Source organism: Sebastes umbrosus, chromosome 10, assembly GCF_015220745.1.
Source record: "Sebastes umbrosus isolate fSebUmb1 chromosome 10, fSebUmb1.pri, whole genome shotgun sequence".
Taxonomy (NCBI): domain Eukaryota; kingdom Metazoa; phylum Chordata; class Actinopteri; order Perciformes; family Sebastidae; genus Sebastes; species Sebastes umbrosus.
Window position 1 is genome coordinate 16343085 of NC_051278.1, and position 15669 is coordinate 16358753.

At 42.2% G+C, this 15669-nt stretch overlaps 1 protein-coding gene across 2 annotated transcripts in view; it reads left to right on the forward strand.

The window, feature by feature from the left end:
- Nucleotides 1-15669, forward strand: part of mcu (mitochondrial calcium uniporter) — a 62872-nt gene that overhangs the window by 23861 nt on the left and 23342 nt on the right. The window contains exon 2 of one of the 2 annotated variants that reach the window (XM_037782358.1): nt 3875-3988. In XM_037782358.1, the coding sequence (XP_037638286.1) occupies nt 3875-3988 (114 nt within the window). The remainder of the gene's footprint in view (nt 1-3874; nt 3989-15669) is intronic. The other variant, XM_037782359.1, reaches the window with a different exon arrangement.

Genomic DNA, 15669 nt, shown 5'->3' on the forward strand with positions numbered 1-15669 from the left:
TTATGTGTAGGCCGGAGCACATGGCAGTATATTAGTCACATCTTGAATTACGTTAATGCCTGTGGGAATGAATCATTTGCGTGTAAAGCATACTGCCAGCTTTGGTATTTATACGTGTTATACATTAATGTATGTGCGTCTGAAGCAGTGGAAGTGTCGATGAGAGCACGATCTGCTCCCCATTCAAACAGAACGGATTTGATTGTTCAGAACAGGTAGCACAGGTTTATACTGTTTCCCACAGTCTGTAGAAACAGTGAGAGGTTATTTTGGTTCGTGGTCTAGCATTAATAATCTTAAATTATTGTCAAATATCTGAAATGTATTACAGAATATTGATTTTAATATACCATGTAATCCTGCAAAAAAAACAGGATTTGATAAACAACATGACATACAGAATTAGTAGATATCATTATGTGATTTCTTCATAATGTTTATTTTGTACACCTTAGGCTCACAGTTATTGCACAATAAGTAAAACCTGCAGTTTTATTTTTGTGAACGGGAGTTTATTGACCCATTCAGCCATATTATTCTGTAACTGTATTGCCGCAGCTTGAATTTGCTTTCAGAATGAAAATGAGTGAGTTTGGTTGCTTGGCAGAGACTTGGCATGAGTAAATATCCCACGTCACATCGTCAACAATTCGACAAATGCTGTTCCTCCTCCGCAGTAGCAGACCGGAGGAGACTCTCTTGGCAGTTCATTGACACTTTTTATAGTCGCTGGAGTCTTGAACACAGGCCCCTCCTATTACATGATGCCTGACTTGGCATAGATAAGGAGGAGGCAATAATCCTGCTGCAACATGCTATCTTAGTACCAAGGTCCACTGCCTATCTATCTAATGCTGAGGTGGACACCCTGTTTAAGAGCTCCAGTTTGTGTTAAAAAGTCAAACACAATCTTGAACAATGGAGAGTTTGTTTCATTTATAGTCCTTTTTAAGAATTAATCCTGCTTGTTTGCAGAGCTGGAGGCAAAGAATGTCATCGGAGCTGCTGGTTATCACAGCACCTCTCCAGGGTAGCTAATGTTCAAGCTTGACTGGTGCTGAACCTTTCTAGGCCTGCCTGCTGAGAATCACACTTCGGAGAGAAACTCCAGACCTAATTTACCCAACGTGTGCTTTGGGTAAAGATATATTCATAACTGCTACTCCTGGCAAAAACTCAAAACGAGCATAATAGCTCCGTCCTTTCTTGTCAAATGTAATTAACCAAGGCTGAAAAGTCGTTAAAAGAGAGGTAATTGTGTGTGTAATAACATGTAGAGAGAGAGAGAGAGCGGGTATTAAGCAGACATTCGTAGATTGGAGCTCTGATAGCGGAAAGGACACACAGCTGATATGTCATTAGACAATTACTGCCATACTAAGGTCTTCTCCTGCCAGCCTTCTTATTATAGGCTGTGTCAAGTGATTACTATTGATTTAATTAATGTATAGCTTACATTTACTGGCAGCATGGTGGCTTAGCTGTTAGCTCGGTCACGTCAAAGCTGGAATCCACCCAACACATGGGGCCTGTCTGTGTGGATGTTCTACCTCACATCTTTGTATGGGGTTTCCTGCCAAAACTTGTTGACTCTAAGTCGCTTGTAGTTGTGAATAGGTATGTCAATATGATTGACTAGTGACCTGTCCTGGGTGTACAGAGCCTCTTTGGCCAATGCATGCTGGGATAGGCTTCAGCCTCCTGTAGCCCTGAACAGGAGAAGCAGTGTAAAGAATGGACTGATGGAAGGATAGCTGATGTTTAGAAACAATTTATGAAGCAATTCACTTGCTTTATTTGAAGGAATAATTCAACATTTTGGGAAATATGGCTTTCCTGCTGAGTTTTAGGTGAGAAGATTAATGGTCGTGTCTAGAAGGTATCTTTCATGAGACTCTCTGCCAGACGACCTATATAACACTGACGACCTGTCAATAACACTGACACCAAAACATCCACTGCTGCTGTTGTAATTACAATTCTTACAGTCTTTAATGCACAAACTTTTTTAAGTATCATCTGTCACAACATAAATCCTACATGCTGCACATACAGTATATGGACATGTATACATGTACATACTGCACATATACACGCAGTCCATGTGTATCAATTCAGTATTTATTTCTTTGCACTATTTGTATCATTTACACTTAAAGAACACTTGACTTGAATATAGACGTTTTTATTTTATTCTTATTTTATTGTTGATCATTGGTGCTTTATATTTATATATATATATATATATATATATATATACACACACTTATTTTTTCCACTACATGTGTATTTAACAGCCCTGTCTATTCCTCACCTTTATTTGTCCAGCTTTGTTGTTGTTGGTCCTACTTGTTAATTCTATTTCTGTGTAAATACGCTTAGAGAGCTGCATAAAACCGAAGTCAAATTCAAATAAAAACTGATTATGATCTGACATTCAGCATACAGAAATAAGACAGTGATATCTGTCCTCGCATTTAACTCTCAGCAAGGAAGCTGATAAGAGTATTTCTCAAAATGTCAATCTATTTATATACATTATACATTTAATCACAATGTTACGCAAAACATGATTAAATAATCTTCTCCTGTTCGTAAACACTGGTGCAAGGAGATCTATATTTCCAATTATGAACAGTATACAAATACACAATATGCAGTTTTCTTTTTTAGAAAAACTAATTAGGAAAATACAGAAAATACTAAGCGGTACACTAACTCCGTGTAAAAGTTTTATTTCAATGCAGGTGAGAAAAAAAATCAATTTTTGCCTGTTTTATTGTTCGCACTCAGTTTAGCACGTCCTGTTTGGGATCTAACTAAAACAGGTCTTAACCATTTCATTTTTGACAGCCTTGCCTCTTTATGTGTGCCAGTGACGGTGGATGGTTTTGAGAATGTAATCATATCTGACCTTTTGGGTTGTTATTGCTTACCGCAGAACGCCCGGGAGCAGGTTTGTGGAGTGTTAAAGTACTGAGCGGCTTGTATTATAAAAGTGTTTGTGATCAGACCCCCCCCAGAGGCTAAACAAGTCCACATACATGGAGTCTAATATGAGTGGTTTATGGGCTGCACTAGTTGTTGTTCAGCGTGCGCAGTCAAGGTGCTCTCAGTGTTTTATAATGGGAGAGTATCCCACTTTATCTCCATCTTATCTTTCCTCAGTGCTGCTGGGAGGCAGGGAACATCCGAGTGCATATACACTAACGTGAAGGTGAAAGTATTTTAGTCATCCCAGTGTACCGTGCCCCACTGTCATACACCTGCCTACACACACACACACAAACACACACACACACAAACACAAACACAGCTGAAAATCTCTACTGCAACAACCTCACGAATGCTCACATCCAGAAACATCAAAGCAACCATATTTTGTGCTTTTCCTCTCGTTCTGATAACAGTCGGGTTGTAATCAACTTAATTGATAGATGGTGAATAAATAAATCACTGCTAATCCTGGTTTAGGTGTGGAGCAGCTGCAGGCCGGTCAGCTCTTTCATCTCTGATTGACGGTCACAGCAGCAGAGGCTGCCTCCCCCCAGCGTACACAACAAGTTTCTCACGATAGCTCGACTGTCTTGCTCGCTCGGCTCCGACCGCACGGTGTGTTTGAATTGCAGCAAAACAAAAAAGGGAAATTGTTCCAGCCTGTGACGGGAATAGAAAGTAAAACTACCACTTTCACGCGTCATTATTTTAAGCCTCTTTTTAGCTCATTGCAACGTACTGTAGCTCCTGATGGTGGCTGTTGTGAAAATAGCATGAGGTTTAGTATTTTCCATTTGTATTGTGATTATCCCAAACACTTTGTTTCCACTTTACCGTGATGCTCCCCCCCCAACTTATTTGTGTCTGTTTCCTTCAGCAGGAGGTACTGTCTGCTCCTTTCAACTGTCAGACTGTCAGGAGAGCACATGGCCTACGGTCTGCAGCCCACTCCACACTCTTCACCCAGCCTCCCACTGCCCTGCCTGCACAGGTTAGTGTGTCTGCGTACATGTGTGTGTGTGTTATAAAGGAATTGGAAATGACATGTCATTTTGGACATTATTGATTACCGTGCCATTCAGCCTCTAGAGCAAATCCATATTTATTAAAGCTAGTATGTTTCTGCTTCACTGATGTGGACAGCGCTTCAATCCAAAGCTTCTTATTGACAGCAGCTAGCATCAGCGTCGTCAGCACTATCGGACGCCTTCATCACTCATTTAAAAAGTCAGAACATTGTTGTGTCATCATTTCTAATTGTTTTAGATGTATCAATATTGGCCAATTGGATATTGGCAGTTAGTCTGAGAAGCTGCCAACTAAGAATTTCAGAAGCAATGGATAGTTTTATCCCCTTGTGACCTTTTTAAATGCTGAAAGATTGAAATTTCACTCTGTGCTAAACCCCACATTCAGCACAAGTGTTCTCTGTTGGCAGCCTCAGTGTGGATGCATTTTTGGATTGATATCAACTACTAAAACACCTGTCATCCAAATCCCAATAATCTATTTACTATAGTAGTAATCTGTTGTTGTTTCTATTACTTTCCGTTTACCAGTGATTAGCATGCGAGGCTTATTTAGGGGAGAATCCTATGAAGGTTGGCGAGATCGCTGGACGGCAGCCGTTTAATAAAGCCATTACCAGAACAAATCTATTTAAATGTATTCAAAAATCCAGCCGTTCAAAGCAGCCTCTCCACTGGGGGTGTCGTTACTTTGATTCACTGTTGACATGAAGCGCCGTACGCCGCCACATGAAGCTGGCTTCCCATCAAACCTTAATACGGTCTGCAAATCAACTCTTTGACAAATATGTATTTGGATATGTATCTGCAAATGCAATGTGACATGTAACAATGGAGAACAAGCTGTTTCAGTGACATGTGGCTGTGGTGGCGTGGAAGCAAACCACTAGGTCATTTAGCCACAGCACTGCTGTGCATGTGACACAGAAATAGTTGTGTGTGCATGAGAAAACATATTGCAAATAATGATTAGTGCCACATGGGAGGATTTCTTTTTCTTTTTTTTTTACATCAATACAGTTGAATTAGTCACATAACTTATGCAGATGTTTGATACACCTGCCTCTGCCTGGTACGCATGAGTCAATGGATGAGTCTGTGTTATTGTGCGCTTGTCTCTTTCTGGGCCCAGTGGCGTGACATCAATGCCAAATTCATATCTTTCTCAGCCATAAATTTGATTGAATATTGCCATCTGTTTTTGGATCACATGGTGGTACAAATCCAGCAAGCGTTTGAGTTGTCTCTGCACACTGGCAAGGTCCATTTTAGCAGCCTCTCTGGGGCTTTTGATCACATCACATCTTTTTCATCAGCAATTTTTTTTCAAGATTCAAAGACTTATTTGTCACATTCTCATATTTTCAACATGTGTAGTGAAATGCACATGTGGTGTACTCTATAGGATGTGCTAAAAGGCTAATGTGCAACAATTAATAATTAGAACAGTAGTAAAAAATAAAAAATCAGAAAATTACAAATGTATGTAATATATGTATTAAAATGTTAAAGTACATATTTTCAGTACATCAATTTAAAATATATATATGTCACATTTGTAGGCAAGCTATATTAAAATATATATGAAGTCCTTAAAGGTCCGGTGTGTAGGATTTGGCGGCATCTAGTAGTGTGGTTGCAGACTGCAACCAACTGAGTCCCCCTCCGCTCACTCCTCCCTTTCCAAGACTGCAGTAATGTGAGCCGCTGAGTGCAAAACCGTGGTTCGTCTCACTCAGAGGACATCCATACCATAATAACTCTACTTTAGGAGCAACAGAAGTCAAACGGCAGCTGGCGGTAACACAGTTTTTCACTCTATGGCTCACGTTACCGCAGTTTCACAAGCGTGTCGGAGAACTACGGTGGCCTTCAGGTAACGTAGAAACATGAAAGGCTCTCTCTAGAGCCAGTGTTTGATTTGTCCGTTCTGGGCTACTGTAGAAACATGGTGGAGCAACATGGCAGACTCAGTGAAGAGGACCCGCTCGCTATGTAGATATGAAGGACTCACTCTATGGTAACGAAAACACAGCGATTCTTAGTTTCAGGTGATTATACACTAATGAAAACATTGTTATGAATATTATATTCCATTTCTGCTAATATATACCCTGAAACGTACACACTGTTCTTGTAAAGTGCTCAGAAATGGAAATTTGAACATCTACAATTCCCTGACAACTGTGAAAACTCTCACCTGCTGAAGATGATCATGTGATATGATCGAGTGTCAACAGAACAACTAAATGAACCTTGTTTTATCAGCTGTTAGATTATACTTTAAGTGAGTGTGCACATGCATGTTAGAGTCTGCATGTGTTTATGTGTACTTTACTTGGTTCCTACATGGTATCTCTTGAGGATTAGTAAAACACTGTTCTCAGCGCAAGGTGTCATATCAGTGACCCTCCAGTAGAACATGACGGCCAGACATATAGGATCTGGCAGGAAGACGACTCAGCGCCGACACTTTGTCCTTCGTCTCGTCTCCAACTTGGCTTGGTCAACTCTTTGCACTTGGTATTCCTGCGAGTACGGTCCAGCTAGAATCCAATAAAGCAGACGCATTATGTTAAAAAGATCACCTGAAGGTTAAGTGTGTATATTTTTCACCAGGAAATGCGCTCGGCCCACCGCCGAGCTTTGCACGGGATGAAAATTTGATGATGAGAACAGGATATTTGTTCCTTGAGTGCTTGCGATCCTTCGGCTGTGGATGGCAGTGCATTAGCTCATCTCCTTTTCTTTCTGTACACGCCTGGGTGTGTGTGTGTGTGTTTGTGTGGTTACGCTCACCGGAGTGAGTGTGTGTTTAGTGTGCTTTGTTTGTGTTGGTGCATGCGTATTAATGTGTCATTGGACTGTATGAAATGGAGAAGGCAGGCATTGGGTTTGCACAAGGGGGGGGGGGGGGGGGGTTGGTTGTACAGTGTAAAATGAGCGGCGGCTTCCCTCGGACTGTGTTTACATTTTACTGCGGCAGGCCGCTCGGCGAGGCATTGGGGGAAGGTGAATGGCGAATGAGAACACAGGAAATGTATACATTACTTACGCTGCTGTGTAGGGAAGTCAAAACATGAGCTGTGGTGGGTTATCCTAGCAAGGCCTTGTTCACAACGGGGGTGAAACAACAGAGAAGAGAGGGAGCTATAGTCAATAGTCCCGAGTGTCCCTCTCCCTGCCTCGTAGCCTCCAGAGGGAGAGCTGTTTGTTCAGAGGGCAGAGGAGGGAGGAGACGCGGGATGCTCAGCAGGGAGTGTTTGCCTTGCCAGGGCTTGTTGTTTCTGCTAGGTAGGGCTGAGGATGATATTGTCATAACTGCAGCAGGAGGAGGGCACATCAGCAAAACCGCGACAGCGTACAGAATGAAAATCAGGTTGCATAGATTTGTTAGCCTTGCAAACATCTTCTGCTATTTGTGTACTGCATTGTTTTCAGTCAACACTTCTTTTTTACCCATTTTTTTTTCATATCATTGACATCCCTCTGCCTCGTTCCTGCATTGCTGCAGTACAGGCACTTGTCTCCTACTTGGCAAAGCCAGCGCTCCCTCCCTCCCTTCCTCCCTATCCCTCCTCCCTCTATTGCTCCTTGGCATCCATCAGTTTAGCTGCAGCTTCCCATGAGGCCTGATGGGTCACGGCTACACACACACACACACACACACACACACACACACACACACTCACAGAGCCATTCTCAGCAGCACTATTCATGCATGGACCTCTCGACCCATCTGCGACTCGGCTCCCTACAGATGGGAGCCGAGGCAATTTGGAGAAGTTGTCAAATGTCACGCCGACACATGAATGGAGAAGTCTGAAATGAGGAGTCGTTGGTTCCTCTTTGGGAACTGGCCAATTCTTTGCAATTCATGTTACTCAATGTGTAATGGAACACAAGAATACATTGCAGGGTGCATTGCTGGAAGGTAAGATGGATGGAAAAGGAGTGGTATAAGGCGTAGGGCAGGGGGGAGGTGGTGTTGCGACTGCAGTCTGCAGAGCTCTTGTCCCACCTGACAGGCACTTTGAACTTGTTCCCAGACTCATGTCTTCACCAAGCCTGTCTATGTCAGTAGCAGCTCTCCTTTCCTTGAGAAAGCATCTGCCCCGTCTTGCAATGTTCCTCCTGAAGGCAGAGAAGACATTGATCAGTAAAAAAACAACAACATTGTTCAGTCAGTTCAAGTGTATATTGCTCTTTCCTTTCTCTTTGTGGGGCGATTTTTGTCAGTAATCTACACTGACTTTGGGCAATCACACATTTTCTGGTCTCTGGCAGGTGGGTGTATAGCTCAGTAGCAGAATGAGCCGTTTTACGTAGATGGCTCAATGGGCACACTTGGTGAGAAGTTGGGAAATGGCCAATTACTGAAAACAATGGGACAATGTTAAATGATACATTGAACTGCCCGAGCAGAAGTAGCTGACACTCTTTTCTGTTTTCTTAAAGTTCCCTTTAACTGTGTTTTTAGAGGGCATCTCTCTTTCTCTCTCTGTGTGTGTGTGTGTGTGTGTGTGTGTGTGTGTGCACGATTTCATCACTTCCTCTCTTTTAATGGCTAGAGTCAGCGAGAGTGTGTGCCATATCGTCCATTTACTCTGATTGACTATAAACTTAGGAGCTGCTTGTCCAAACTTGTAGCTCATCACACAGCCAGTGTCTTTATTTTGTATATTTATTTTTAGTTGTATAATGTCACCAAGGAGATTTCGGAGGAAAAACAATGTAGAAAAGTAATAAAGGCTTTGCTCAAGTTGTCCACGCTCTCAGGAGTTCATATAGCCACTCTTAACAATCATTCTTCTTTTATAGGGTCATATAACACCGTGGCTTTTCCCAGTTTTCATTCGTTAACCAGAGATTTCATTTCACTCTCCTGTGAGTGGAAGGGGAGGAGTGGGGTGAGAAACGTGAGTGGAAGATACTGTGTGCAATTTCAGTCAAAAACTCACTCCTTCTCTGAGTCATAACTCTTTTACACACCGATATGATACACATATTTTTAGATTCAGTGTGACTTCCCGAGGATATCATTATCTCCGTCCATCACGAATATATTTCCATAAATCTGCTCAGAAAGCGTAGGGAAAAAAAGACGCTTCTTATAACTCGAGACCTTGCCTGAGAATCATCACGTTTTTATGTTTTCTTCAGTATCAAAGTAATCCAGTGACAGCTGGCTGTATAGCCATGTGCAGATTGCAAAGAGGAACTGCCAATTGCTAGTTAAGGGGACTCTTAATGGTGCCAATTTTCCAAAATGTGGCAAAATAAAAAGGCTTTAAAAACCAGGGCTCAAGTTGTAGCCCACAGCGAAATCACTCACTCCGTGGTGATGTTGTACTTCCTGTTTACATCCAAGGAGGGTGAAAAGAGGAGAGGTCATGCGTCATCAACGCGTCATATCTTTGGGATACAAAACATGCGCAGTAAAATCTGGTCTGCACTTGCCGAAATTGAGCCAATGGCAACGCATGACCACACCTCCAGTTACACTGCGCATGTGTTATACCCCAAGACCCCAAGACCGGTGTCCCAGCCTCTTTCAATAGGCCTAGTTTACATCGCTAAAGCCCCCAAACTTTAGCAGCTGTAGTTCCATAACTTAAAACATGGTTAGTCCCCAAATAGAAGTAAGAAAAAGAATAAAAATAGGTGTGACAACATTAATATATAAACTTTTTTATTGTTACACCATCAATATACACCAATCAGCCATAACATTAAATACATTATGACCACTGACAGTTGAAGTGAATAACATTGATTATCTTGTTATAATGGCACCTGGCAGTGGGTGGAATATAATTTATTAGGCAGCAAGTGAACATTTTGTCCTTGAGGTTGATGTGTTGGAAGCAAAAAAAATGGGCAAGCATAAGGATGTGAGCGACTTTGACAAGGGCCAAATTGTGATGGCTAGACGACTGGGTCAGAGCATCTCCAAAAGTGCAGCTCCTGTGGGATGTTCCCGGTCTGCAGTGGTCAGGAGGACCTACCAAAAGTGGTCCAGGGAAGGAAAACCGGTGAACCGGCGACAGGGTCAGACCCAAGGCTCATTGATGCACGTGGGGAGCGAAGGCTGGCCTGTGTTGTCCGATCCAATAGAAGAGCTACTGGAGCTCAAATTGCTGAAAAAGTTAATGCTGGTCCCGAAAGAAAGGTGTCAGATCACACAGTGCATCGCAGTTTGTTGCGTATGGGGCTGCATAGCCGCAGACCGGTCAGGGTGCCCATGCTGACCTAATGTTATGGCTGATCGGTGTACATATTTTTTTATATTACTAAAGCTCAGAATTAATTAACCTCTCCGATCTCCGATGCCGAGAGGCGCTGACCAAGCGGCGGTATTCTATGAGTTGGTGGTGAGAATGTATTGCCTAAAGAGGTTAAGTGTTGCAATAGCATCAGTTATATCACAACTGGAGAGCATTTCTTCATTGAAAGAAGAGCAAAGAACGGCACTGAAGGTGATGTTTTTGGTCTTCAGTTACTTTTGTTTTGTTAGTTTGATGGACAGATGGTTCATCCAATCACCTGCCAAGTGCTTTTTAGAAGGGCCTGCCCTTTTCCAAACAGTCTCCTATGACGGCTTCTCAGACGGTTCTGTGAAAGAAACCGTCTGACAGAATCAGGTTAGCTCAGAATGCCTCATCCACATTGTTCATATATTCCTCCTCATCCATTCATATACAGTACAGGGGGGCACATTTGTCTCAAGTTTGTCTTTTCAGACCTGATTTAGACTGACTGTTCTTGTTTCCCTGGGCTTAGCTGCACCTTTGGAAGGAGACTGTAAACCTAATTGGCTGTTAGTGTAATCATGCACTATCCAGGGTTGGAAATTAGCACCAGCCACCCGCCAAATGCTGGTAAAATATGCAAGTGGCTGCTAGATTTGCTTCACTCAGCCGCCAAAAAAACAATGGTAATCTATATCGTGGCTGATGGATTATATTTTGGAATCCACCTACCACAGTGGCAGGTGGACAAAAAGGTACATTTCCAACCCTGGTCCTTTTACACACAAGCATCTGAGTTTCAAAACACTTTCTTTCCCTTCCTGACCCCAGAAATGTTTTCATCAGAAACCAGCCTCTTTTATATGATTCATAATTTAAAGTGACAGAAGAGAAATTTGCCAATCCCTCAAAAAAAAACACCTACAGCCCTCTCTATTTGACCTAATCCTCACTGGCAGTGTTGTGTCTCATGAATATACAGTAGAGGGCCTGCATGTAAAGGTGTGTACAGCTTATCTCAAAGGCTCAAGCAGGGGCTAATAATCGAAGCTGTTAAACTAACAAAAGATTGATTGGGACTTTGCCTGCTTGTGCTGAAGGCCTCTCCTGATTGTTCTGCACAGTCCTTACTCTCCCAGAGGGGCAGGCAGGAGGAAGAGCCAGCTTTTATTATCTTGATTCTTTAACGGGTGGCAGGGAAACATAAAAGGCAAGGAGAGATAAATGAGGAAGAACACAGTTGCTACACTTCTGTGACCAGGGTTCTTTATGTGTTTATTTGCATCACTTAGTTTACCAAATTGCACCGCTGCCTTTTAACAAATGGATTTTCTGAAGCTCATCCACTACAAATATGTACGACCCTCCATTCCACCTGAACATCTCGAAAGTACTTGCAGACTTGTTCAGCTTTAATCAACTCAGCAGTTAATTAGGATGTTACTAAGTCCATTATGATATAATTATCTGTTTTGAGTGGCAATACAAAGTGAGACGAGTCATCGCAGCGGGCTGTTATCAGATTTGTGTCATTTGTCAGCAGATATGAAAAAACAAAAAGCTCAACCAGTGTGGCGATGCCCTGCAATGAGTAATACTTGTGTCATTTAGTTTGTTGCCTTCAAATCAAATTGATTATTCCGTCATGACACGCAGATACCGGTCGGCTTAGTAAAGCTTAAAACTACCTGTAAGGCTGAGATACCAGCGCTGCGTCTAATAACACTATTGATCTATTTGGGTGTGTCTGTGTGTGTGTTGGTGCCTTTCACAGATATTGCACAAATAAAATTGCAGCAGAAGGAGATCTATTGAGATTTGTATCTGTGTTTACATTTTCAGACAGAGGGTCTGCAGGGTGAAGGCAGATAAAGGCAGCCCGAATATTGCTAAATATCAGTAAACAAGCCACTGAAGTTGGGATATAAAGGATGGGGGTGTGATTAAGATTGTGTGTCCAACTGTTTAGTGGCTCCCAAATGAAATAACACCACTTTTGAAGTTAGGTTGCAGAACGCCTACAGGTAAACCTTATGTAAAGACAATCTTTACTAAAACTTTGATTTCAATCCATTTCCAAAAAAGTCGTTTTTTAAGAGTCTAGTTCTTACAATCGTTTGAACTGAACTTGTCAGTGAATTTCTGTGATTGATCACAAAATCGATATGAAGAATTTCAAGGAGAAAGCGGATTTCCTTTCAGGACATTAACGGACGTTTTTCCTCTGTTATCTGTTTGAACAAACCCCATTGGTGTTCACACCCTAAAGTTTCATTGATTGTACTCAGCGAGTCATCATTACTGTGTAAAAGTTTATGTTAGTCTTAAAAGAACAGGCAGGAATTCAGGAAAAACGTCTACCTGGTAGATTGACTTTATCTTCCCTCTGGTGCTCTGAAGTTTGGATGTCGTCAATCTGAGATGTTCAGTATGGATGGGGGAAATCCATCTGGTTAAGCACCTAATGAGCAGGTTTTATCCATGACACTAATATAATTAAAACAGTCTCAACAAATTCTAGCCCTCTATTCGGTGTTTATTTGCATCTTAAATTCATGTTTTTATGCTTCTGCGCTGGCGACAGCTGTGACCTAGACCCATTATGTTTTCAGATTGTCCGTCCGTCCGTACGTCCGAACCATTCTCGTGATATCTCAGGAACGCCTGGAGGGAATTTCTTCAAACTTGGCACAAACGTTTACTTGAGCTCAAGAATGAACTGATTAGACTTTGTTGGTCAAACGTCAAGGTCACTGTGACCTAACGTCCCTCCCATTCTCGTGAACATGTTCTGTGCGTTCCAATACCCATACTACCATAATGTGTGATTTGGAACGTAGCCGATATCTCAGGAACACCTTCAGGGAATTTCTGCAAATTTGACTTTGACTCAAGGATGAACGATTAGAATTTGATGGTAAAAGGTCACTGTGACCTCACAAAACACGTTTTTCGGCCGCAACTCAAGAATTCATATGCTAATTATGACAATTTCACACAAATGTCTGAAAGTGAGCGATGACATTTTGGACAGACATGGATGTTAACTGCAACTTGAACGTGAGTCACAGGGGGAAAAAATCCTGATTTTAGAAAAGTAAACTTGAACATCAACATACTGTATGTCGGAGCAGCCACAGTCAACACAGTCAACAACACAGAGCTACTACATGAGACCTGAGGAGAGGAAGAGGGAGTGAGGCAGTGGATCACCCATAACAGGTTACTATGGCAAGACAGTGAGGATACAGCCATTTCATACGGGAGATGAGCAAGAATCTACCGATGCACATTCACCCCGCAGAGGTTCATATGAGATAGTATAAAAAATATTTTAATGCTATATATATCTTTAATCACGTACAGCGTCCCCGGTGAGGCAGTAACTCTAGTTTTACTTAAGAACGTTTAGCATTTAATTTTATTTTTTACTTAACCTAGTCCCTTGATATCTACTTAATATTGTAATAAACAGCATATTCCACACACAGCTGCTTTGTTACTGTTTTTTCTATTGCCCACATTCTCTGGGATTAAATGCCTTTATTATATTGTTAAAGGAGTCTCATTCCCAGTAATCTTAACACAAGAATTTCCTGGCAACTTCCAGAAGTGTGAAGCAGGTAATTCCTGTAATGTAAATGTGCCACGCTGATGTAAGCAGAATTCTGATTATAAATAACTTCCCTTTGGTATGTTTTGACTTAAATTGCAAGTAGTCCCATAAGCATAATCACACAGTCAGAATGTGGTATTTAACCGCATTACTGCCTTAATCATGTCATGACTGGATTGTTTATGTGTGTGTAAATGAAGACGCTGCTGAAAGTCTGCAAGATGATAAGCCCACAGAAAAGCCTTGCCCTTTGAATTTGAGAAGCTGACGAGACAAGATGACATTTACAGCTGATATTTCAGACGCCAAAAAAGTATTTGCTAACTCTGAAGGTATAGTGTGACATCATAACACCTGCGGTTCAAGATACAAAACACAACAAACAACAAAATAAACCACAAAAACGTAATCCAAAAATGTGTTTTTGAAGCGTTAAAGTGTTTAAAGGTTAATTCCAGTTAAAACCAGTGATCAAGCAGGGCGCAATGCTGCGTCTGGCAGCTGGCCAGAGGTGGCACCGCTATCCGAAAGACAGTGATCACACTGAAGTTGTTAAATCTCTCATTTGTAGTAATAGTAGTCCTCGGAGGGTAACTCAACATGCATATTATTAACATCTGTTACAGAAAAGGAAGACGTTTTGCTCGAAGGTACCTGATCACTTGAATTATGTTGGAACCATGGGAAGCGTCCGTCGTGGGGGGCAACATGATGGGGATACTTCGGTGACCTTGCCTTAGCTCATTCGCCAACATCCAAGCTAGACTGATTGCTGCAGTGAAGGGTAGAGGGAAATGAGCAGGAACAATAGCAGTGGGGGGTCGAGTGGCGGAGGAGGCCCCTTGAGAAAGATGGATTAATTAAATCACATTCGAGGTTCGAGGAGGAGAGGAGGAAAGGCGGCGCAGTGAGCATCATTCCGATGATGAGGATTAAGATATTGTGAATGGGAGCACGAGGACAGAGAGATATGGTGACAGTGTTTTTGTCTGAGCATTAGGGAGGCTGACTAGCTCACTTCAATTTTAGGTCATGATGTCATTTAGGGGAGATGAAAGGGCAGAGATGAGAAGAAGAGCTAAAGGCGATATGACAAGAGGATGCAGCGATCTTTAACAAAGTCGTCATCAACCATGCAGTCTGATCCGGCATTAGTATCAGCTGACTTAATTAGACACTGCTCAGTTCTTTCAGTCCTTTCTCCTCCTGCCCCTTGTGTGGTCTGTGAGTCAGGGGTTGTGTGTTTGTCGTGACTCCCAGAGCTCGTGGAGGAAGGGACCGTCAAATCATCACACGCTGGCAGGAGGGTTATGAGATGCTGACCCAGGACCCCTTGAGATCTGAACGACGGGCTGTCGGGCTTATTCGACTGCTGTGACTTCCATTCCCCCGGCCCTCCAGGTGGCCAGAATGATAGACGGTTCACAGACGCTGGCCCACTTTCTACAAACTGTCCAAATTCTGTGTAAGAGAGCGACTGCTCCCCACATGGCCCCTCGGCACAGGACCTGTGAATATTTCATGCTTGTTGTGAATGGCCTGGATTGACACTTATAGGACAAATAGGACCCAACAGAAAAAATACATCCTCCTTCCTAGACTTACTGTCTTTCTAAGAATACAGTCATTTTTCTGGAAATCATTCTCAGCCTTCCACCAATAATCAGCATTATTTACGGTCATGTGAATACCAACATGATGCAATATTAAGTTGGGCTGTGGTCAAGACAGTTGTACCTTCTGCTGACTGAGGGGTAAAGCCTTGGTCACTCCAGAA